At 49.6% G+C, this 21,406-nt stretch overlaps 1 protein-coding gene across 2 annotated transcripts in view; it reads left to right on the forward strand.

The window, feature by feature from the left end:
- The window catches only part of Mapkbp1 (mitogen activated protein kinase binding protein 1), a 50,685-nt gene that overhangs the window by 26,645 nt on the left and 2,634 nt on the right, over positions 1-21,406 (forward strand). The window contains 28 exon segments of one of the 2 annotated variants that reach the window (NM_001108589.2): positions 7,387-7,449; positions 7,675-7,732; positions 8,510-8,680; positions 9,118-9,255; positions 9,445-9,627; positions 9,826-9,843; positions 10,142-10,302; positions 11,373-11,562; positions 12,083-12,229; positions 12,445-12,620; positions 13,337-13,428; positions 13,652-13,777; positions 14,091-14,161; positions 14,295-14,416; positions 14,832-14,907; positions 15,037-15,148; positions 15,486-15,549; positions 15,759-15,893; positions 16,067-16,203; positions 16,382-16,437; positions 17,585-17,821; positions 18,254-18,420; positions 18,610-18,755; positions 18,853-19,047; positions 19,210-19,294; positions 19,548-19,831; positions 20,054-20,644; positions 21,036-21,121. In NM_001108589.2, coding sequence (NP_001102059.1) covers positions 7,387-7,449; positions 7,675-7,732; positions 8,510-8,680; positions 9,118-9,255; positions 9,445-9,627; positions 9,826-9,843; positions 10,142-10,302; positions 11,373-11,562; positions 12,083-12,229; positions 12,445-12,620; positions 13,337-13,428; positions 13,652-13,777; positions 14,091-14,161; positions 14,295-14,416; positions 14,832-14,907; positions 15,037-15,148; positions 15,486-15,549; positions 15,759-15,893; positions 16,067-16,203; positions 16,382-16,437; positions 17,585-17,821; positions 18,254-18,420; positions 18,610-18,755; positions 18,853-19,047; positions 19,210-19,294; positions 19,548-19,831; positions 20,054-20,644; positions 21,036-21,121 — 4,087 coding nt within the window. 2 annotated transcript variants of the gene reach the window in all.

Below are 21,406 nucleotides of genomic sequence, written 5' to 3' on the forward strand. Positions count from 1 at the left end.
TTGTTACTAGCACCCGCATTGTAGCTCACAACTGTCTGTACTTCCAGTTCCAGGGAATCCAGTGCCTTTTTCTGGCTTCTGCAGATTCCAAGTAGGCGCGTGCATCCATTGCAAGCAAATATTCACATGTGTAAAATGAAAAAAATTAATGGTATGGTCAGGGCTCAGTAGGGGGCACCTGAACTGACCAGCATGACAGAAGATAGCAGTGTGTGAGCTTTGATTCCTCATAGAGGATGCGTCAAGTGCAGAGCCTCTAAGGAAGAGAGGAGGTGTTTCATTAGAGGAGCCAGTCGGCTAGTGGCTAATGGAGAATGAGTGAGAAGCCGGGAGCTCAGAAAATGTTGTTATGACCTAGTCTTTAAATCTTGCTGCTTATAAGTATTTGCCTCTTGTTGGGGAAGAAATATCTGTGGGGTTGCTGGGGAGATAGCTCTGTCCACTGGCCATGCTTGCCATGGAGTTAACATTTAGCCTTTTTTCATGTTTCAAAAGATGTTTTCTCATGTGTTTGAGGAGGGGGTTGTAACATCCTATAAACAGACATTACTGGGTCACATGGCCTGACCAAAGAGGGTTAATTGGAAAGCATTGCATTCTAGGTATCTCAAGAGGACAACAACCAGGAATCCAGATAACGCATTAGCCTGCCTCTCTCTCTCTCTCTCTCTCTCTCTCTCTCTCTCTCTCTCTCTCTCTCTCTCTCTCTCCTGGAATAGTTAAAGCCACAAGATTCCTGTTTTGGAAGCAAAATGGCAGCATAGTTTATAATTCAACTTCTGGATGACACTAGAACTCATTGGTTTGTAGAAAGTGTTGTGTGGGATGCTATACACAGGAGCTTCCTGTCACAAAAGCTAACCTCCTGGTAGCCCTTTCCTTGTTACCTTTCCAGAAGATTGCCAAGTATTAGTTACTTTTGTTATTTATTGTTAAAATAAAATACCTGGCAAAACAATATCAGGTTTTGTTTTGGCTCATATTTGAGAGTACAGCAAAACAGAAAGGAGACTGTGGTAGCAGAGGGATGAGGTGTCAGGACACATTGTGTGTTACAGAGAGAGAGAGAGATGGATGCTGGGAGTGTCTTGTTTTCCCCTTTAGTCTAGGGCTCAAGCTCATGAGATAGTGCCATTCACATTCAGGGTAAGCTTCATCTCTTTAATTAAACCTTTCTGGAAACATCCTCACAGTCACTCTAAAGGGCATTCATTGCCTGTTACCATGGTGATTCTAAACCTGTCAAGTTGACAAGATAAACCATCACAGTTCTACCTCTTATTATCTTATCACTCAAACACATCATTTAAATGACAACATTCCACCATGACACCTCAAATCTCATTTTCATCTCAGACTTCAAAAATACGTTTAATGTACCTCCAGGCATCCAAAGTCCTTAACAGTCTTAATACTCTTCAGAAATCCAAAGTCCATTGTTAGACTCAAGGCAATCTCTTAACTATGAGCCCCTTTAAAATAAAGCAGTTTTCATAGTTCCAATATAAAAGGTTCGCAGAACAAATATTCCTATTGCAAAATGGAAGAATGGCAGCAGAGAAAGTATAGACTCAAGCCCAGGAGTGCAAACACCAAACACTGTAGGCCTCAGCACGTGGGCCTCCTGATGGGGTCACTTGGGCAGCTTGGCCTCATGGGCTCTGCTGCCTGCCGTGCACATGGACTCTGTTGGACCACCTTTACTCCATGTTTGCTGCTTCACTTAGCCTTGGCATCACCAATATTCTAGGCTGTTCATTGAATTTAGGCTTCATTCACCAGTGTCACCCAGTGGTCTCTTTTTGGGATCCTAGCACTGCCACACATTGCTTGCCTTGGTGATAGCCTCCATAACCCACTCACCTTCGCATCTTTTGTTCATGCCTGCAAACCCAAGACCAGAGGAACCATGCTGCCAGGTTCTCTACTAGTGTGAGATGTAGCTTGCCCAGGCCTCCCACCACAGCTGCAGCATCCTCTGTGTGCCTTTGAGGGTCATCCTGGGAAATGTTTTTCTGGGTGGCCATTATTTGCACTGTTACTGGTCCTTTAGTGGGTAAGGTCTTTCCCTAGTGTTCCACACGCTAGCAGAATGCAGGACATTCTGTAACCATTTCAGCTCAGCTGCTTTCTCTGCATCTACAGCTTAAACTCTCTTAAGTTCCTTTTTTTTTCTTTTTTTTTTCTTTTTTTTTTTTTTTTTTTTTTTGCCAAACTGCATTTTCATACCTTTCTGCCTTACTTGCTTTTCTCTCTCACTGCAGATCTGGATCAGAGCAGTGAGCATGATACAGCCTGAACATTAGCATGTCTTGAAATTCTTCTGCAAGACAAACTAGTCCGTTACTTTTGAAATCAGGTGCACTCAGGTTCTCAGGATCTGAGCCAAGTAAAGCTAGATTCTTTGCCAAAATGTAGCACAAACAGTGTAGCCCAGTTTCTGAGACAGCCCTTATTCCCTTTGATACCTCATGAGCCAGGCCATGACCACCATATTTCTCTCCGCATTTTGATCTTACAGACTCCCACCAGACTGGTTTAATAAGCTCTGCTTACGGGGCTGGGGATTTAGCTCAGTGGTAGAGCGCTTACCTAGGAAGCGCAAGGCCCTGGGTTCGGTCCCCAGCTCCGAAAAAAAGAACCAAAAAAAAAAAAAAGCTCTGCTTACAGCAAACCAGTGCTTCTCTAGCCTACAGCTCTATACACTGCTCTGCAGTCCTCAGGCAGCCCGGTTCCAAAGACCTTAGGAGCCATTCAAGTTTCATCGTAACAACCCCTTATCCCAGTTTTCTTTATTAGCTGCTGTGGTGCTTTGACTAAGAATGGCTTCCATAGCCTCGTCTATTTGAGTGCTTAGTCACCAGGAAGTGGAACTGCTTGAAATGACTAGGAGGTGTGGCCTTTTGGAGGAGGTTTATCATTTCAGATGGGCTTTGAGGTCCAGTCACTGCCTGTGGATCAGGATGTAGCTCTCAGCTACTTGTCCAGTACCTCCCTGCCATGATGATGGTGGACTAACTCTCTGAACTGTACACCAGCCCCGGTGACATGCTTTCTTTGATAAGTGTTGCCTTGGTCATGGTGTCTCCTCACCACCATAGAACAGTGACTGCAGCAGCTCCTCCTCTTGTTGCTGTGACAGAATCCCTGGTAAAAGCAGATAAAGAAGGAGTCTGATTTTGGGCCACAGTTGAAGCTGAAGCCCTCCTGGCTGGGAAGTCACGCAGCAGTGGTGAGGCAGCTGTGCACATTGAATCAGAGATAAACTCATGCTCAGTTTCCTTTCTCCTTTTTATTCAACTCAGGACCTCAGCTTGTGGGTGGCTTTGTGCCACCTACGCCTAGGGCAAGCCTGCCCTCCTCAGTTAGACCACTTTGGAAACTCATAGGCATACCAAGAGGTATGTTAGTATGGTTCTAGGAAAGCCTGGGAAGGTGACAGTAAAGACTGCAGTGTACACCATGCTGTTGGTGTGTGCACAGGGTTCTGTGAGGCAGATGCTCCTTCTGCTTTGCAGATGAGGAGACCGAGGTTTAGAAAGTAAAGAAATAAGTTCAAGGACATACAGTGTATTAGCAGACGGCTCCACCAGACCACAGTGGTCTCCATCTCTATACCACTCCGCTGCCCTCGGGCATCCGTGAGTAAGTTATGGCTGTAACCTGGGGGAACTGTGGAGCCCTGCAGCTTTAGGTCATAGATCTTACAGGTTTTCAGCTGAGTTTGGAGGTCTCACTGTTAGTGATTTAAAGTTTGTGCTTCCCTCCCTCCCTCCCTCCCTCCTTCCTTCCTCCCTTCCTCAGGCTCTCATGTATTCCACACTGGCCTTAAACTCACTAGACTTCTGATCCTCCTCCCTCCACGTTCTGAGTGCTGAGATGATAGGCATGTGTCACCATGCCTGAATTATTAATGACTTAAAGCTTTATTTGTACCTTCTAAAAATCCTGAGTGCCAGTCTTCCTGGGGATGGGGACTTGACAGTAAACAGCACACAGATGGGATCTCTGCTGAGCTAGCGCTCCTCACAAAGTGTACTATGTAGAAGATGACGAGTTGCTACATGCTGTGGACGAGGAGTCAGTGAGGTGGTAAAGTGCAATAAAGAATGTGAGAAGAGGGGGCTGGGGATTTAGCTCAGTGGTAGAGCGCTTACCTAGGAAGCGCAAGGCCCTGGGTTCAGTCCCCAGCTCCGGGGGAAAAAAAGAACCAAAAAAAAAAAAAAAAAAAAAAAAAGAATGTGAGAAGCGACAGTTAGTAAAGGACTAGAGGCTGGCATTGAGTCATGGAGGATGTTCACTGTGCCTCCCTGTGGCCCTTCTGATTTCACTTAGCCTGAAGGAAATTTGAAGACACATTGTTCTGGTTGAGCTCATGTCTGTGCTGCTCTACTCATGGCTTGTCCTGATTTTCCTTTGGTTTTGACTCTGGAGGATGGAGAGTGGTAGAAGATGGCTTCTGTGAGAATGGAGCAAGCCTGGACCTGTGCAGGGACAGGAATGCTGAAGGCTTGGCCCTTCCTGGCACTGATGTTCCACAGCATGACTCTCCTAAACTAAGGCCCTAAGGGACAGAGGCCTTACCTGCTCTCTGTAAAGATGAGCAATCTCTCTGTGCCCTCAAGTTCCAAGTTACAAGAGTCAGCCTGTTGGGCCAGCCCAACCCAGTAGTCTTTATGTTGATGATTTCAGTGGATATCGCTTCAAGGGCTTTCCCTGCTGGGCAAGGACATTGGAAGTGAAGGGCCAATGACTGATGCCAACAGTGTTCCACCCTCCTCTCCCTAGCTGATTACGTCACCTGCTGTAAGTTCACTAAGAAGACCAAAAAGAAGACATAAGGCTCTTTGAGGCTCTTTGAGAGTAGGCCCTCTTAGTACTGGAAGGACGTGGGCATATCGCTTCCATAGGAAATACACATGTGCTTTTTCTCTCTGAAGGGTTAGTTTCCAGTCTGAATAAATCTGGGTAAAAAGTTTATAGACCTTACTCTGTGTGTTTCCATCCCTGCCATGCCAGAAAATGTCCTATATTATTACAAGACAAGGGGAGGAAAAGGGAAAGAGTGTGGAGTAGGGTCTGCTCATCTACCTGTAGCCAGTCATCTCTCTGCCTGCATCGTGTATACACACACACACACACACACACACACACACAGATGCACTTACACTCACACACACATACACAGATATGCATTTACACTCACACACACATATACACTTACACTCACACACACATATACACTTACACTCACACACACATATACACTTACACTCACACCACACATATACACTTACACTCACACCACACATACAACACACACACACACACACACACACACACACACACACACACACAGACACATAGTGTTGTGTGAACTTGAATTTAGGAGATGGAGGAAACAGAAGAAATTGTATTCCACAAAGACTCGAAAGGTTTTGTTGCTTTGTTTTAAATAGGATCGTATACAGCCTAGGATGATCTCAAACCTGTTATGTTTGATCCTGAAGATGACTGAACTCCTGACCCTCCTGCCTCCACCTCCCAAGTGCTGGGATTATATGTGTTTGCCACCACATCAGGTTAAAGGCCACCATGCTGTTTTAGGGTGACAGGCTTCAGGGAACACTCACAGGCAGAGACCTCAACATCAAATTGTTCTGCATTTGGACCATAGCTGGTCATTGTGTCACCACTGCAGTTAGAGGAAGTCTGTGGAGAGAGTGGAAGCCCCTTGCCCTTGTTCATCCATTTCTAGTCAGAAAGCTGTGGCTGTGACTTGTCAGACGAGCCACCTTTGCTGGAGCTGAGCCTGTAGAGGGCTCTTCACAGGTCAGTACAGAGCAGGAAGGTTCAGAAAACAGTAGCCACAGAAGTCTCCATGGGTTCTAAGTAGATGATGACAGCCCTAAAGGATATTATTCTGCACATAGTGAATAGTGCAGATGTATACCTTCATATACCTGTTCAGAAGTGACAGTATACAAAGTTACCAGAGCCCTTGGTTCTGTCATGTTTTGTGTTTTTAGGGCAGGATTTTACTTAGTAGTCCAGTCTAGCTTTGAACTCAGTATATTGAACATTGCACATCTGAAGAATCAAGTTTGATTCTTCAGGCTGGTATGACAGGTGTGGCCTAAACATGGCTTTGGATGTATTTAAGACCCTCCTGACCATGGCATTTTAAAGGGAGACTCGGGAGATTAGAACTTGAGGTACAAAGTGAAAAGAGAAAGGAATAGGGCAAAGGGATCGGGAAGGAATGGGGGGGACAGGAGTAAGAGTAAGAAAACCATTGAGGAGCAGCTGGTAGGGCAGTTAGTGGTGATGAGTCCCAATACTTCTAGTCTGCTGGTCAGCTGGAAGTCCTGGCTATGTTCGGTCCCATCAGAGGTCTAGTGTCCCTGGAGAATATGTGGGCTCTGTGTATTAGGTTAGTTTACCGAGCCTGAGATGCTAAGTACTTAGTACCAGTGTGCGCCTCTACCTAGTTTTCCACCACAGTTTGTGTTCTTTCTTCTTCTACCCTATGGTATGGCTGCCTCCAGGCTTGCTCTTGTCTGCTGTTCCAATGGTAAGAGGTTAGACAGCTGGACAACAGGCCTAGCGCCTGCTCATAACCAAGGAGCCGGCTGAGAACACAGTCTGGCCCTTGACCTCTAGCTTATTGCTGCTGATTCCCACCGTTGAGCTTCCCTCCCAGAGGTGCTTTGGGCAGTCTGTCTGGATTCGGTCCCATCTGGAAGCCTTGTCCCATTCGAGGAAAAGTTGTCTCAACCCTTTTTTGTAAACTGAGGCAAACCTTTGCTTGTCTTGTTCTAGTGGTCAGAGGCCCTGCTTAGGCCCTGAAGCTAGGTGTCCTTTGTCTCAGTTGGAAACTCTGTCGCCTTCTCAAGGCATTGCCAAGGTCCTCTCAAGCCATCTCTGTTCCCTCCGCCTCCAGCCCCTTGTTAGGCCTCCTTGCAGTCCCAGCACCTAGCTCAGCCCACATGTTCTTTCTTATTCAGTAGGTGGACTAGTACCATCCATAACAATGATTAAGACATATGGCTCCAAGCCTGAGAACTGGCTGCAAGCTGAGGCCTGAGCTGATCAAATCACATTAATTCTTCCACCTTGTATTCATTCCTTGGGTTATGTTTAAAGGCTATGGAAAGCCTCTGTCTTTGCTGTCATATGATCAAAAGTGGGCCTGATAGCCAGGGTCCTGGTGAATGGACTTCCATGGAGAGCCTTTTTACTATGAGAATCTGCTAATGGGCCCTTTTGGGTGGAGACTTGGAGCTAGATTGGTCTGTTCCCTCTGTTGGGTGGCCAGAAGTCTCAGTGGGCTCTTGAGGAAGCTCTGGTTAGAAGCTCAGCCTGACATCTCACTCATCTCCTCAGGTGTGTGGTCGTCCTCTTCAATCCCCGGAAGCACAAACAGCACCACATCCTCAACAGTTCCAGGTGTGTGGGCCTGGCCTCAAGGGCTGTGAGGTGACTGCGGCCAGGGGCCTGAGGCCCTGGGGGTTTGGGACCTGGTTTGGCCCTGAGGCCAGATAGCAAATTGCACATATACTCTTGAGTTTGTTGGTCTTGCCTTTGGAAAATATGCAGGAAGGCTGGAGGAAGGGAAATGGGGAAGAAAACACAGTCTACTAGGTCCAACCAAACCTGCCCTGTCTCTTGTAGGAAAACCATTACTGCCCTTGCCTTTAGCCCTGATGGCAAGTACTTGGTCACTGGAGAGGTAAGTGAAGAACAGGATGGCAATACTGTGGCTTATGGGCACCCTACCCTCAACCAAAGCCACAGTCACCTGTTCAGCTAGGGTGCTGTCACTTTGGCTTCATGGATTGATACCTGGGTTTCTGCTGGGTCCAAATGGCTGTTCTTAGGCTTTAGTGAGATCAGACTCCCTGGGAGGTCTTTTCAAAGTGTGCATGGCTGGGCTCCTACCGCAGAGCTGTTTGGTTCTATAGCCTGGGCTTCCCTAGATAGCTCTTAAAAGTAAAACCAAAACAAAAAATATTAAGTCATTTATTTATGTTGGGGAGGGGACATGGAGATATCAGTCAGGTCATGAGGGTTGTGTCAAATGCTTTACATGCTGAAGTCATCTTTGCCTCCTCTCCCCCAGAGCTTCGAACAGTGTCCGGTAGTTAAGGACACATTTTGAAAACCACCATCCTAAAATATTCCTATCTTCAGATGCCCCCTACTGGGCACACCAGGAACACAGCACTTGGTTTTACAAGGAGACAGGATAGATGTCTGTTGCTGCTTACTAGAATAGGCCTTGCTGCTTACTAGAATCATTCAAGGAGCTTTGAGCAGATACAGAGGCAAGGGGGAAGTCTCTGCTGACACTGGTGTCCTCAGGTCTTTTTTTCTACGTCTTTATCTTGCTCTTCCCTGTTGAACAGGGACCATCGGAGAAATCGTGTTTGAAGCTGGGGAGGTGAGAGACTAAGGAGGCTACAGAACTCCTTCCACAGTTCTCACTTCCGGTTTTGCCTCCCTGCAGAGTGGGCACATGCCTGCCGTTCGGGTTTGGGATGTGGCTGAACGGAACCAGGTGGCAGAGCTACAAGAGCATAAGTATGGTGTGGCTTGTGTGGCTTTCTCCCCAAGTGCTAAGTACATTGTGTCTGTGGGTTACCAGCATGACATGATAGTCAACGTGTGGGCCTGGAAGGTGAGTGGACTGGGTGACGACGGCCTTAGCCTCCACCTGAGGGTTCCCATGTCAGTGGGCGGTGGGGAGCTGCTGACTAAATGAGCAGCCTCATTTACTTCACCATCCCCAGCTCATCCTGGAACAGTATTTGAAGGACAGAATAGTAACTGGGTAGCAAGGGTGTTGCTAGAGGGTTTTTCTGAACATCTGAGGAATTAAACCTTTGAATTCCTTTAGAAAAGAGGTTGGATTTTTGTTGTTGTTTTGTTTTGTTTTGTTTTCTGACCAGTAAGTACCAGAAAGGAAGAGTTTTGTTTTTTCTTTTGTTGTTGTTTTGTTTGTTTTTTTATTTTTATTTTTTGAAGTAGCAATTATTGCTAGCTCTTGTCCATTCTTAGATAACTTTTTATCCCCAACAGGCAGAGCTTTGATTCTTCCTTTGACTTTCTTTCCAGAAAAACATTGTAGTGGCCTCCAACAAAGTATCTAGTCGGGTGACAGCAGTGTCCTTTTCTGAAGACTGTAGCTACTTTGTTACTGCAGGCAACCGGCATATCAAATTCTGGTACCTGGATGACAGTAAGACCTCAAAGGTGAGGACTGAGGGGACACACCCTGAGCAGTGACCCAGCTGTTGTCTTTGGCTTGCTTAAAAGTCACAGGTTCTGCATGGACCGAATCTGCCTGGGCTGGGAGTCTCAGAGAACACAGGAGTTTATGCTTGCCCTCTCTCTGAGCACCTCATTTCCAAGGCTAGATGGATGTAGTGGTTGTATCCACAGGTGAATGCCACTGTGCCCCTGCTGGGCCGCTCAGGGCTGCTGGGGGAGTTGCGGAACAACCTGTTTACTGATGTGGCCTGTGGCCGAGGGAAAAAGGCTGACAGCACCTTCTGTATCACGTCGTCAGGGCTACTGTGCGAGTTCAGCGATCGAAGGCTTCTGGACAAATGGGTGGAGCTAAGAGTAAGTACCTCTGGCTCCAGAACAGGGTCTGCCCTTGTCTCGAATCGGGAGAACTTGCCTTGAGGCTATAGACCCACGCTGGGTCTCTGCATGCTGAAGGGGACTGCAGGAGAAGATGCAGGGCAGTCCCAGTGATCTGCATAACCACCTCCTCTTGCTCTTTCTCACCTCTCTTCCCTGCTTTCCTCTTCCGCTCAGAACACAGACAGCTTCACAGTAAGTGCTTCTAGGCCTTCTCTTCCTCACACTGTTGATTTTTTCTCTACCTTTAAATCTTGGTCCCTCTGATGCCTAGAATGGCCCCCTAATTTTTACCCCACCTCCCAAATATGCAGGGCTATAGGCCCTCTGACCATATGCTGCTGGAGGGAGGGCATTTCTAGATGACAACTGAGGGGTTGCCCCCCTTGGCCTGTCTCTCCTTTTATAAGTGAGCGCTGCCGAGGGCTTGGGAAGGATTAAACCAAGCTAAATGGGAAGTGGCCCTTATTTACCTGAGCTCCTCTGCCCACAGACCACTGTGGCTCACTGCATCTCTGTAAGCCAAGAATACATCTTCTGTGGCTGCGCTGATGGCACGGTGCGCCTTTTCAATCCTTCCAACCTGCACTTCCTCAGTACCCTACCCAGACCCCATGCCCTGGGAACAGACATCGCCACCATCACTGAGGCCAGGTGAGCTATGTGGGGCCCACTGTCCCATTCAGAGCTTCAGTCAGTACTTCAAGGAACAGAAGGAAGAGTGTGCAATGCCCAAAGAGCACCTTTGTAGACATAGAAATCTGGGCTTTTGGTACTTGTCAGTATCAAGGAGATTAAATAGCACAGAGGACCGTGGAATGAATGTCTCAGTGAGTGAGTATTGGGAGAGCCGTAATAAAACAGGGGCACATCTTAGATAGTTATAGGAATGACTCAAGGGATTAAGTCTTCTGGGTGGTTGATGTGAGAAAATGGGTTCAATTTTACAATTGGACATCTTTTTTAAATGTTTATTTATTTATTATATACATGTACATGGTCTTCAGACACACCAGAAGAGAGCATCAGATCCCATTACAGATGGTTGTGAGCCACAAATGTGGGTGCTGGGAATTGAACGCAGGACCTCTGAAAGAGCAATCTGTGTTCTTAACCGCTCAGCCATTCCCCCTGCCCCACAATTGGACATCCTGATAATCTGTAAACACCAGAAAGATAAAGTGTGCTATGGTAAAGACACAGAAAGACACAGTCACAATCACACTAGAAGGAAAAGGGTGATTTGTGGTCATTTTTATGGTTTGGCAAGGGAAGATGAGGAGGAGAAGGAGGAAGAGGAAGAAGGGGGCGGAGGAAGGAGAGGAGGAGGAGGAAGAGGAGATTTTGAGGTACTAGAGTTAGCACCCAGTGCCTTGCTTGCTGATCAGTGCTCTCCCACTGAACTGTGTCCCCAGCCCTATTTTTGTGGTTTGTATGGTAGTCTTGTTTTGATTTCTGTACAGAAATACTCATAGAACCATCTAGATTTTGTTGTGCTCCATTGTAACCACAGAATTTCCTTGTCTGGTACTGGTGGTCTGTGAACTTGTTAGCATTCCTCTGGAAAATGCTCTGCCCAGCAGCTGGTGTTGGGTGAGCTCCTAGATGGTACCTCTAGGAACTGCTTTCAATTCTCAGTTCTACTTCCAAATCTGTAGGACTGGAGACAGTTACCTGTGCTCCATTCCTTCCTTTGTGGTAACTTTGTCTCCTCCCTCCCACAGCCGCCTCTTTTCTGGAGGGGCCAATGCAAGGTACCCAGACACCATTGCCTTGACCTTTGATCCAGCTAATCAGTGGCTGTCTTGTGTCTACAACGACCACAGCATCTATGTTTGGGATGTGAGGGACCCCAAGAAAGTGGGGAAGGTGTACTCAGCTCTGTATCATTCTTCCTGTGTCTGGAGTGTGGAGGTACGTGGGGTGTGTTTGCTGGAACACCATTGTGAGAATGGACAGTGGAGAACAAGTACAGCCCCAAGCTCCTGCCTCCCTGTTTGCCCGGCTTCCCTTTCATAGCCTCTGGAGCTTGGGGGTGAATGTCAGTGCCCATGCATCCTGCCTCCTTCTTGTGTGTCTCTGCCTAGCCTGAGTTTTGACTTATCCCGGGCTCAGGGATCTTGGATAAGTTACTAAACCCGACTAGGCCTCAGATTCCTTAACTGTAAAGTGATGTACTACATTTTCTCAATTGTTCTAACAGTTGAGAAATGAGAGACTGTAATTGAGGCGTTATGGCACACAGGAGGAGCTGGGATCGTGGGCTTTTTCATACTGTATGCGTATATAACAATAGTATACCGTTTCCTTACTAAGTGTCAGACAAATGGCTAAGTCTTGGCTCCTGCCTCGGATTTCATTCCCCTTTCCACCTTCTTGAGGAGACACAAATGCCCCCCAAATGAAGTCTAATTCTTTCCTTCTGTCCCTTCAGGTCTACCCTGAGATCAAGGACAGTAATCAGGCCTGTCTCCCCCCCAGTTCCTTTATTACTTGCTCCTCAGACAACACCATCCGCCTGTGGAACACGGAGAGCTCTGGGGTACATGGCTCTGCGCTGCACCGGAACATCCTCAGCAATGTGAGCCCTGTTTCGCACCTCGTGCTCTTTACTTATAGACGCTGGCCTTGTGTTCAGGAACCGGCTCAACCAATCTTGGTCACTTGGCTTTTACTTGACGGACTGTGTGAGCCCAGGGTTGATTTTTACCCAGCATGCCTCCATGCTTGCAGCCATCCTGCTGGGACTGCCTGAGCCTGAAAAGAGCCTGAGTCTCTTCTCACCTTTCCCACCAGGATCTCATTAAGATCATCTATGTGGATGGGAACACTCAGGCTTTGTTGGACACTGAGCTTCCTGGAGGGGACAAAGCTGATGGGTCCCTGATGGATCCCCGAGTAGGCATCCGTTCTGTGTGTATCAGCCCCAACGGACAACACCTAGCTTCAGGAGACCGCATGGGGACACTTAGGTAATGTCAAGTTCTGGGCTAGGTACTGACTGCCTCTCATGGTGGCTGTGGTAGTTAGGGCCTCAAGGGCAGTGCTTTAGGAGGGTTTATCTCCCCCTCAAAACCTTAGAAACGAAGTATCTCTTTCGTAAAATGGAAAGAATGATCTTGCCATGGTGAGCTCAGACAAGGCCATCTCAGACAAGTAGCAAGGCTGTCAGCCATGCTTCGACCTGAGGAAGCCCAAGGCATGGGGTTCTAAGAAGGACATAATATCGTTTCTGTAGCATTCTTGCCCAAAAAATGCATATAACTCAGTTCACTCATGAGAGGCTCAACTGAGGTACAGACAATAGAGGAACTGTCAGTGTTCTTCAAAAATGTCAAGGTCATGGAAGGTAAGAAAGGATGGAAAAACTATCACAGACTACAGGAAACTAAAGAGGAGTGATATTAAATGCCGTTTGCACTTTTAAGATCCTGGATCAAGTAAGGACTTATGGGAAAAGTGAGGACATGTTAATACAATACCTAGTTAATAGTCTGTAAATGCCCTGGCTCTGAGATGTGCTGTTGTTATGCTTGTTAGTAAGAACTGGGAAAGGGACGTATAGATTACCTGTAGTGTCTGACGCTTTTCTTTAAGCTTAAAAATACTTGTTTAAGGTGGGGAGAGGGTATGACAGAAGAAGGAGGTCTCTCCTCTCACAGCCCCCAGTGACCTCTCTTACTTGCAGGGTCCATGAGCTGCAGTCCCTGAGTGAGCTGCTGAAAGTTGAGGCCCACGACTCTGAGATCCTGTGCCTGGAGTACTCTAAGCCAGACACGGGTGAGGTGCAGTCCTTGCCATACGGCCTATCCCTGCCTTGGCTTCTGATAATCCTGGGTCCTTCTTCATTTAGATCGTTTGGTCTGCAGGATTTTAAGAGCTCTGTCCTTGTTCTGTGGTTCATGTAGCTTTAGGGATATGAGGTTCCATCCACTTGGGGCTCTCTACTGGCCATCGTTAAGGGCCAGCTTAATGTGAGCTGATGAGGTTCTTCCAACTCCAGGTCTGAAACTGCTAGCATCAGCGAGCCGGGACCGTCTGATCCATGTGCTGGATGCTGGGCGGGAATATAGTCTACAGCAGACACTGGACGAGCATTCATCCTCCATCACTGCTGTCAAGTTTGCAGGTGGGGATGGGCATTTGGAGCTGTACATCCCCTAGCTGCCACCTCACTATTTGTCTGTGAGAAGAGCCGCTGGGAAGGATTGGGAGGTACCTGGGAGTCACGGGGCTAGGTAGGAGGCAGGTGGGACATAAGCGTTCAGTCTAGGGAACCCTGAGCCAGACTGAGGACCGGGAAGGGGGACATGGGTTTTGTGGGATGCACTCTGTCTTACTTGGCTGGTCCACCATGTAGAGTAGCTCCACTGGGGAAAATAAGGGAGGCAGAAAAAAGGCTGCCTTCATATGGTAGCAGCAGCCTGGTCTCTGCCCCACAGCCAGCGATGGGCAGGTGCGAATGATCAGCTGTGGTGCAGACAAGAGCATTTACTTCCGGACTGCACAGAAGGTCAGGGCGCTGGGTGTCCCCCAACAGGGCAGGGCGGGAACGGGTTTCAGGTTACAGGAGGTGAAGGGAGAAGTGAGCCCTGTGACCTGGTGATACATTTGGATGTGGTCTGCCCATGCGCTCCCTGCTGCAGTCTGGAGAAGGAGTGCAGTTTACACGAACACACCACGTGGTACGGAAGACAACCCTCTATGACATGGATGTAGAACCCAGCTGGAAGTACACGGCCATCGGCTGCCAAGACCGAAATATCCGGTGGGTGTTCCTTCTCAGACTTCTTTACACACTCATTTTTACTTTATTTTGTGGGGAGAAGATGGGCACTTGCTACGGTAAGCATGCGGGGATCAGGACTACTTTCAGGAGTGGTTTTCTCTTAACCATTACATGGGTCCTGGAGGTCAGACTTGAGCCATCAGGCCTGCCAGCAGGCACCTTTACCTTCTGAACCATTTTGCTGGCCTCCACTTGTCAGACTTTGGACTACATTCCTTCGTGCAACTCAGTCCTCAAATCTGCCTTTTTGTCAGGCCTCTTTGAGGCAGCAAAGTACTGTGCCTCACCTGAGAGGGTAGGCCTCAGTGTGAGAGCGAGCTCCCAGGACAAATGGGAAGTGAGCGCTGCTGTGCTCTGCTCCTCAGGCTACTGTGAACAGTGCCTTCCTTTACAGGATCTTTAACATTAGCAGCGGGAAGCAGAAAAAGCTGTTTAAAGGGTCACAGGGTGAGGATGGCACTCTCATTAAGGTAAGCACCCCAGTGGGACTAACAGAGCACCCCTGCAGCCTGCTGCCTGCCGCCTGCCACTAGGTAACTTGGGGATGGTGCTAAGTGAGGAGGGTGGTGCTCCCCTACTCTTTGCTGCTGTGTCCCCAGGTGCAGACAGACCCCTCAGGGATCTACATTGCCACTAGCTGTTCCGATAAGAATCTCTCCATTTTTGACTTCTTCTCAGGCGAGTGTGTGGCCACCATGTTTGGTCATTCAGGTGAGTGTAGCATCCACCTCCCTGTTTGGAATTGTACTTTCTTCCCTTGTCTATTGCCACACCACAACTCTGCTCACCTACCCCGGGAGGGATCAACTGACAGAAACCAGGGTAGAAAGCCCTGTGGCAGAAGGGGGACAGTGTGGTTGGGACCTTCCCCCTCCCCCACGTCCAGACTCATAGACAAGTGGAAACGATCAGCTGTGGTGCAGACACTGCGTGAGGCTGGAACCTGACCCTCTCCCCTGCAGCCATGCCCATCCCCACTGCTGGAGCAGGCAGGAATTTGGTTAGGTCTTCGTGGCAGTTCTTAGACCATATACTTTACCCTTTACAGAGATTGTCACTGGCATGAAATTTAGTAACGACTGCAAACATCTCATCTCGGTGTCAGGGGACAGGTGAGCCGAAGCTAACGCCCCTGAGACCGATTCCTCTCTGTGCCACCCTGTCTTTCCTCTCACTTCCTCTCATGGTGTCTCTGGGAAGTAGGTCTCAAGAGGAATATTTCTTGGCGGGGCCTGACCTGGCATTGGAGGGTGCCAGTTCATGGGAAGTAGGGATAAATGGTGTTCCCTGCCTCTCACCCAATGCTGTGGCTCTGCCCTAGCTGCATATTTGTGTGGCGTCTGAGCTCAGAGATGACCATCAGCATGAGGCAGCGCCTGGCTGAGTTGCGCCAGCGCCAGCGAGGGATCAAGCAGCAAGGACCAACTTCTCCCCAAAAGGCATCTGGAGCCAAACAGTAAGTGGGCAGAGCTGGGCTCTGCTGACTGTTGTCCACACAGTGTGTGAGCTCATGGAGAACATGCTGTTCATTAGCTCCTGTCATCCCAAGGCCTTCTCAGCACAAGCCCATCATTGTTGGCTTTTTGCCCTGTAAGTCTTTTCTTGTGACCTTTCTTGTTTTGAACTCAGGCACCACCCTCCAGTGGTACCCCCTTCTGGACCAGCTCTTTCCTCAGACAGTGACAAGGAGGGAGAAGATGAGGGTACTGAAGAGGAAGAACTTCCAGCTCTGCCCATCCTGGGCAAGAGCACCAAGAAGGAACTAGGTTTGTGGCAGTTATGTGTAAGGCAGACAGGCACTAGCTGGTGTGGTGGATAGGCAAGCCCATCTGGGCCACCACAGTGATCACATGGGCATGGGGATGCGGAGAGGGATGTTCTGGGCTCCTAGGCCCAGAGGTGGGAGGTAGGAAACATGTCTTCTGACTGCCTATTTCTGTCTAGCCTCAGGCTCTAGTCCAGCTTTGCTCCGAAGCCTGTCCCACTGGGAAATGAGTCGGGTAAGTTACCATCACTGAAATGTGCTTCCAAGATGATTAGTTGTGAGGGAGTAGCAACAGAGCCCTTTGTGCCCTCATGAGGCACAGGGTACAGGACCTGCCCACGTGCTCCATTCCTGTTTCCAAGGAAGCCTTATCATTGAGGTCAAGCTGCTGGTCTAGTCAGGGATAAGAGAACATCAGTCTTTTCTTTCTTGTGTCAGATGAGGTTGCCTCCACTCCTCATCTGCCAAGGGCCTGGAAGAAATACCATTCAAGAGTAGCTTGGTTTGTTTTGAGACAGACTCTTATTCTGCAACCCTGGCTGACCTGGAACTCATGGAGATCCACAGGGCCTTTGCTCTGAGTACTGAGAAGAAAGGCCTGTGCCATCACACTGCTCAAACCAAACCAAACCACAGTGATAGCAAACAGGCAGCATGCAGTGAGGAGTCGTGGTATGAGCCACATGATTAGAACAACAGTCCAGGGGAATCAAGTAGAATTCTAGGGAACTACAGTTCTGAAGATTCCAATGAGGAAGTTAGTTAGCTCAGAACAGTCAGAGGGAAAAGGTTGCAGGAACACCTGTTGCTGAGTGGCTATTCAGAGTGCCAGAGAAGGGGAGACATTTTCAGCAAGCCCCAAAGCAGCCCAACCCTCACCTGTCTGAAGTTGGGCTTCTGAGTCTCACACTGTGTTGTTGGTAGCAGCAGACATGTGCTCTCTGGTCACACCCTGGTCTCAGTCCCTCAGTGTCAGTTTGGCCTGAGTGCTAAGACGGGGCTCTGTGTTCTGCCGGGTATCTCAGAGCTCTGTTGAGAATAGAATTAGAGTCCTCACTCTAGACTGTAAGACACCAGGTAAAGGCAGAAACTAAAGAGGTTCCTATTTTGAGGTCTAGAATACAGCTCCGTATGCACCCTAGAGCCAACCTCACCTGCAGGCCACGTACAGACCCACATGGACTTGGACTAGTCACGGAAATTGTTGTGCTTGTTTCCCTCATGTATAAGACCAGGGATGATAATGCTTACCTATTGTATAAAATGGTTGTAGAGATGAAGTGAGCTAGTACTAAAGGGTGGCATTCATGCAAAAATATATACGTGTGTTAATGTTGATATATGATTCTAATTATTACTCCTTTTTCACCCACAACCACCAGGCACAAGAGAACATGGAGTTCCTGGGCCCAGCTCCTACAGCTAACACCGGGCCTAAACGAAGAGGGCGCTGGGCCCAACCAGGTGTGGAGCTGAGTGTTCGCTCCATGCTGGACCTGCGACAGCTAGAGACTTTGGCCCCAAGTCCTCGAGGCCCCAGCCAGGACTCACTGGCTGTGTCCCCAACTGGTCCTGGGAAGCATAGCCCACAGGCCGCTGACCTGTCGTGTGCTAGCCAGGTGAGCTAGCTTTCTCCCAGCTCTCTAGAGATCCCAGGAAGTCTCAGCCAGCCCTGTGCTAACAACCAAGGCCTGAACATGGGCACAGCTGTGCTTCCTCTGTCTCTGTGGCATGTGGCTCATCTGAAATGCAGTTGTAGTAGAGCTGGCTGGGCTGTCTTGTGAGTGAGGTGGGCCAAGAGGTAAAGGAAGCTTTGGGAAGGACTCTTGGCATTGAGTGGACAGGAGCTTGGCAGTCTGAGTGCCAGTACAGCTCTTCCAGAAGCTTCATATTCCAGCTCCAGCCTAGCCCGGCTTCCTGCTTCCTGTCCCCAGAGCTGTAGTATTCTGCTTCCTCAGAACTGGTATTCTTGCCAACTTCTACCTCCTCTTAATACCTTTTTCTCACACCAGCGATCCTCACAAGTACCCCTTTTTTCTGTGTGTTTCCAGAATGAAAGGGCCCCTCGGCTTCAGGCCTCCCAACCCTGCTCCTGCCCCCACATTATCCAATTGTTGTCACAAGAGGAAGGAGTCTTTGCTCAAGATCTGGAGTCTGCACCCATTGAAGATGGTATTGTCTACCCGGAACCCAGTGACAGCCCTACCATGGATACCAGGCAAGGGTTGTGCCCTGGCCAGGACTCGGGCTCTGCAGCCCTCATTCTTCCTTCCCTCTGAGTTTTCTCACTTGGGCAATGGTTGGCCTCCAAGCCACCTCCTTCCTAGCTATGTTCACAGGCAGGAGCTGAGTGGAGCTGCTGACCCCTGCTCACTATCCTTCCTTCCCTTGCTGGCCTTCCTGGCAGTGCGTTTCAGGTGCAGGCTCCAACCGGAGGATCCCTAGGGAGAGTTTACCCAGGCAGCAGGGGCTCAGAAAAGCACAGTCCCGACAGCGCGTGCTCTGTGGATTACAGCAGCAGCCGGCTTTCCAGCCCGGAACACCCGAATGAAGGTAAGGCTGCACCATGAGTAAGGGTCAGCAGGGTGAAGCAGGGGAGGCAGACCTGTGACTGACAGGTACGGTGACAGGTACCCTCCCCCACATCCAGACTCTGAGAGCACAGAGCCCCTAAGTGTGGATGGCGTCTCCTCAGACCTGGAAGAGCAAGCCGAGGGCGAGGAAGAAGAGGAAGAAGAGGGAGGCACTGGCCTCTGTGGGCTACAGGAAGGCAGCCCTCATACACCGGATCAGGAACAGTTTCTAAAACAGCACTTTGAGACTCTGGCCAATGGGGCTGCTCCAGGTGTGGTCAGTGGGCCAGCCTTCAACACTGCATCTGCCCTTCTCTCCTCCATGCTGAGAGGGAGGGTCCAGTAGGCAATGCCTTAGGTTTCTTTGTAGGGGAGGCAAGACCTCTGGCAGGAACTAAACTTTACTCAGTTCATGATTTCTGTGCCACCTGCAGGAGGTCCAGCACGGGCTCTAGAGAGGACAGAGTCTCGGAGCATCTCATCACGATTCCTCCTGCAAGTGCAGACCTCCCCACTCAGGTACAGATGTCCCCCACATGGTTCTGCTAACCTGGTGCGCCTGCACCTAGCGTAGCATGTAGCCTTCTTTACATCTCTCCAGAAGGGGATTCATATTCCTAGATTTGAAACAGGTGGTCTCACCCAAACCCTGTCTTGCTTTGTGCTTGTCTTCTCCTGGTGCGTCTCTGTCTATGAGAACATCTGGCCATCTTAGAGGGAGGAAAGCACTGAGCCTTCTCTGGGCCTTCTTCTGAACCCATTCTCCCTATAGGGAACCATCCCTATCCTCCTCAGGCTTGGCCCTGATGTCCAGACCTGACCAGGTATCACAGGTATCTGGTGAGCAGCTGAAAGGCAGTGGTGCCACTCCCCCAGGAGCACCCCCAGAAATGGAACCCTCTTCTGGCAACTCTGGCCCCAAGCAGGTGGCTCCTGTGCTGTTGCCACGACGGCGTACCAACCTGGACAACAGCTGGGCCTCCAAGAAAACGGCTGCAACCCGGCCTTTAGCTGGACTCCAGAAAGCCCAGTCTGTGCATAGTTTGGTACCACAGGGTGAGGAACCTGGTGGGCTCAACTACAGGCCATGGGGAATGACATGTATGTGGGCGTGCTGGGGGAAGGTGGGCCTCGTGTGGCCCTGGCGTGTCCCCATGCTTGACGCTGCCTGTCGATTAGTGACCATGCACAGGGGTAGAGGAGCAACTAGGAACTGAGCCCTAACATTTGTATGGCTGCCTCTCTCCTGACCTGTATCTGTCCCTGTCTCTACTGCAGATGAGGTGCCTTCACGTCCACTGCTCTTCCAGGCAGAGGTTCAGGGCAGCTTAGGATCCCTGCCACAAGCTGATGGCTGCCCATCTCAGTCCCACTCCTACTGGAACCCCACCACCAGTTCTGTGGCCAAGCTGGCTCGGAGCATTTCTGTTGGCGAGAATCCAGGCCTGGCAGCCGAACCTCAAGCTCCTGCACCGATCCGAACCTCACCATTCAACAAACTAGCTCTGCCTAGCCGGGCTCACCTTGTCCTGGACATCCCCAAACCACTTCCTGACCGTCCCACTCTGACCACATTCTCACCCGTATCTAAGGGCCTGGCCCACAGTGAAACCGAACAGTCGGGCCCCTCAGTGAGCCTTGGAAAGACTCACACTGCAATTGAAAAGCACTCCTGCTTAGGGGAGGGAACTACTCCTAAATCTAGGACAGAATGCCAGGCTCATCCTGGCCCCAACCACCCCTGTGCCCAGCAACTGCCGGTCAGCAACCTCCTCCAAGGCCCTGAGAGCATGCAGCCCCTGTCCCCTGAGAAGACTCGTAACCCTGTGGAAAGCAGCAGGCCAGGGGCAGCCCTGAGCCAGGACTCAGGTGTGCATGGCTCCCCAGCCTCACCTTGGCCCATCCTTCCTGTCTCTGTTGGCCACCTTCTGGCTCCATCCATTTCTCTGTGTGCCCAACCTCTGGCATTTTTGTCCTGTCTGCTCCTGTCTTGGTCCATAAGTCACACCCCTGATGGTGAGGCACTCTTGCCACCCTTCATGATCTCCCTGTGACCCATTGAACCCTTTCGTGTGTTCTGGATACTAGGGCTGGCTCTCAGGCTAGAGGTAGGGCTGGCTTTTCCTTCTAAACTGTGTGGTGTTGGAGAAGGTGGTGGAAGAGGGTGGGGCAAGAGGCAGGGATTGTAGCCCTGCTCTGAGAGCCCTGGGCTGGGATGCCTAAAAATGCAGCTGGGCCCTCACTGGTGTTTGTCCTTCAGAACTGGCCTTGAGCCTACAACAATGTGAACAGCTTGTGGCAGAGCTCCGGAGGAATGTACGCCAGGCAGTGCAGCTCTACCACTCGGTGAGTATCCGGCAGCCCCTGGTAAGCAGTGCTGGCTGTTTGACAACTGAGTATCTAGAACAGTAACAACAAAGGTTCTTCTACACACTGGATGGAGCACTCAAGAATATTCTGAGCCTAGTAAGTGAGAGGGTCAGAAGCCAAGCCAGGCCTCTCGACCCCAGAATCTCTTGGCTATTTCTAGGTGAGCAACAGGGCTGGAGCATAGACCACCACATCATCAAGACAGTCTAATCCATGGCTGTTAACTCTTTTTTATACCCTGATGGTTTGGGTACTTTAGAT

This window comes from Rattus norvegicus, chromosome 3 (assembly GCF_021556685.1).
Source record: "Rattus norvegicus strain SHRSP/BbbUtx chromosome 3, alternate assembly SHRSP_T2T, whole genome shotgun sequence".
Taxonomy (NCBI): Eukaryota; Metazoa; Chordata; class Mammalia; order Rodentia; family Muridae; genus Rattus; species Rattus norvegicus.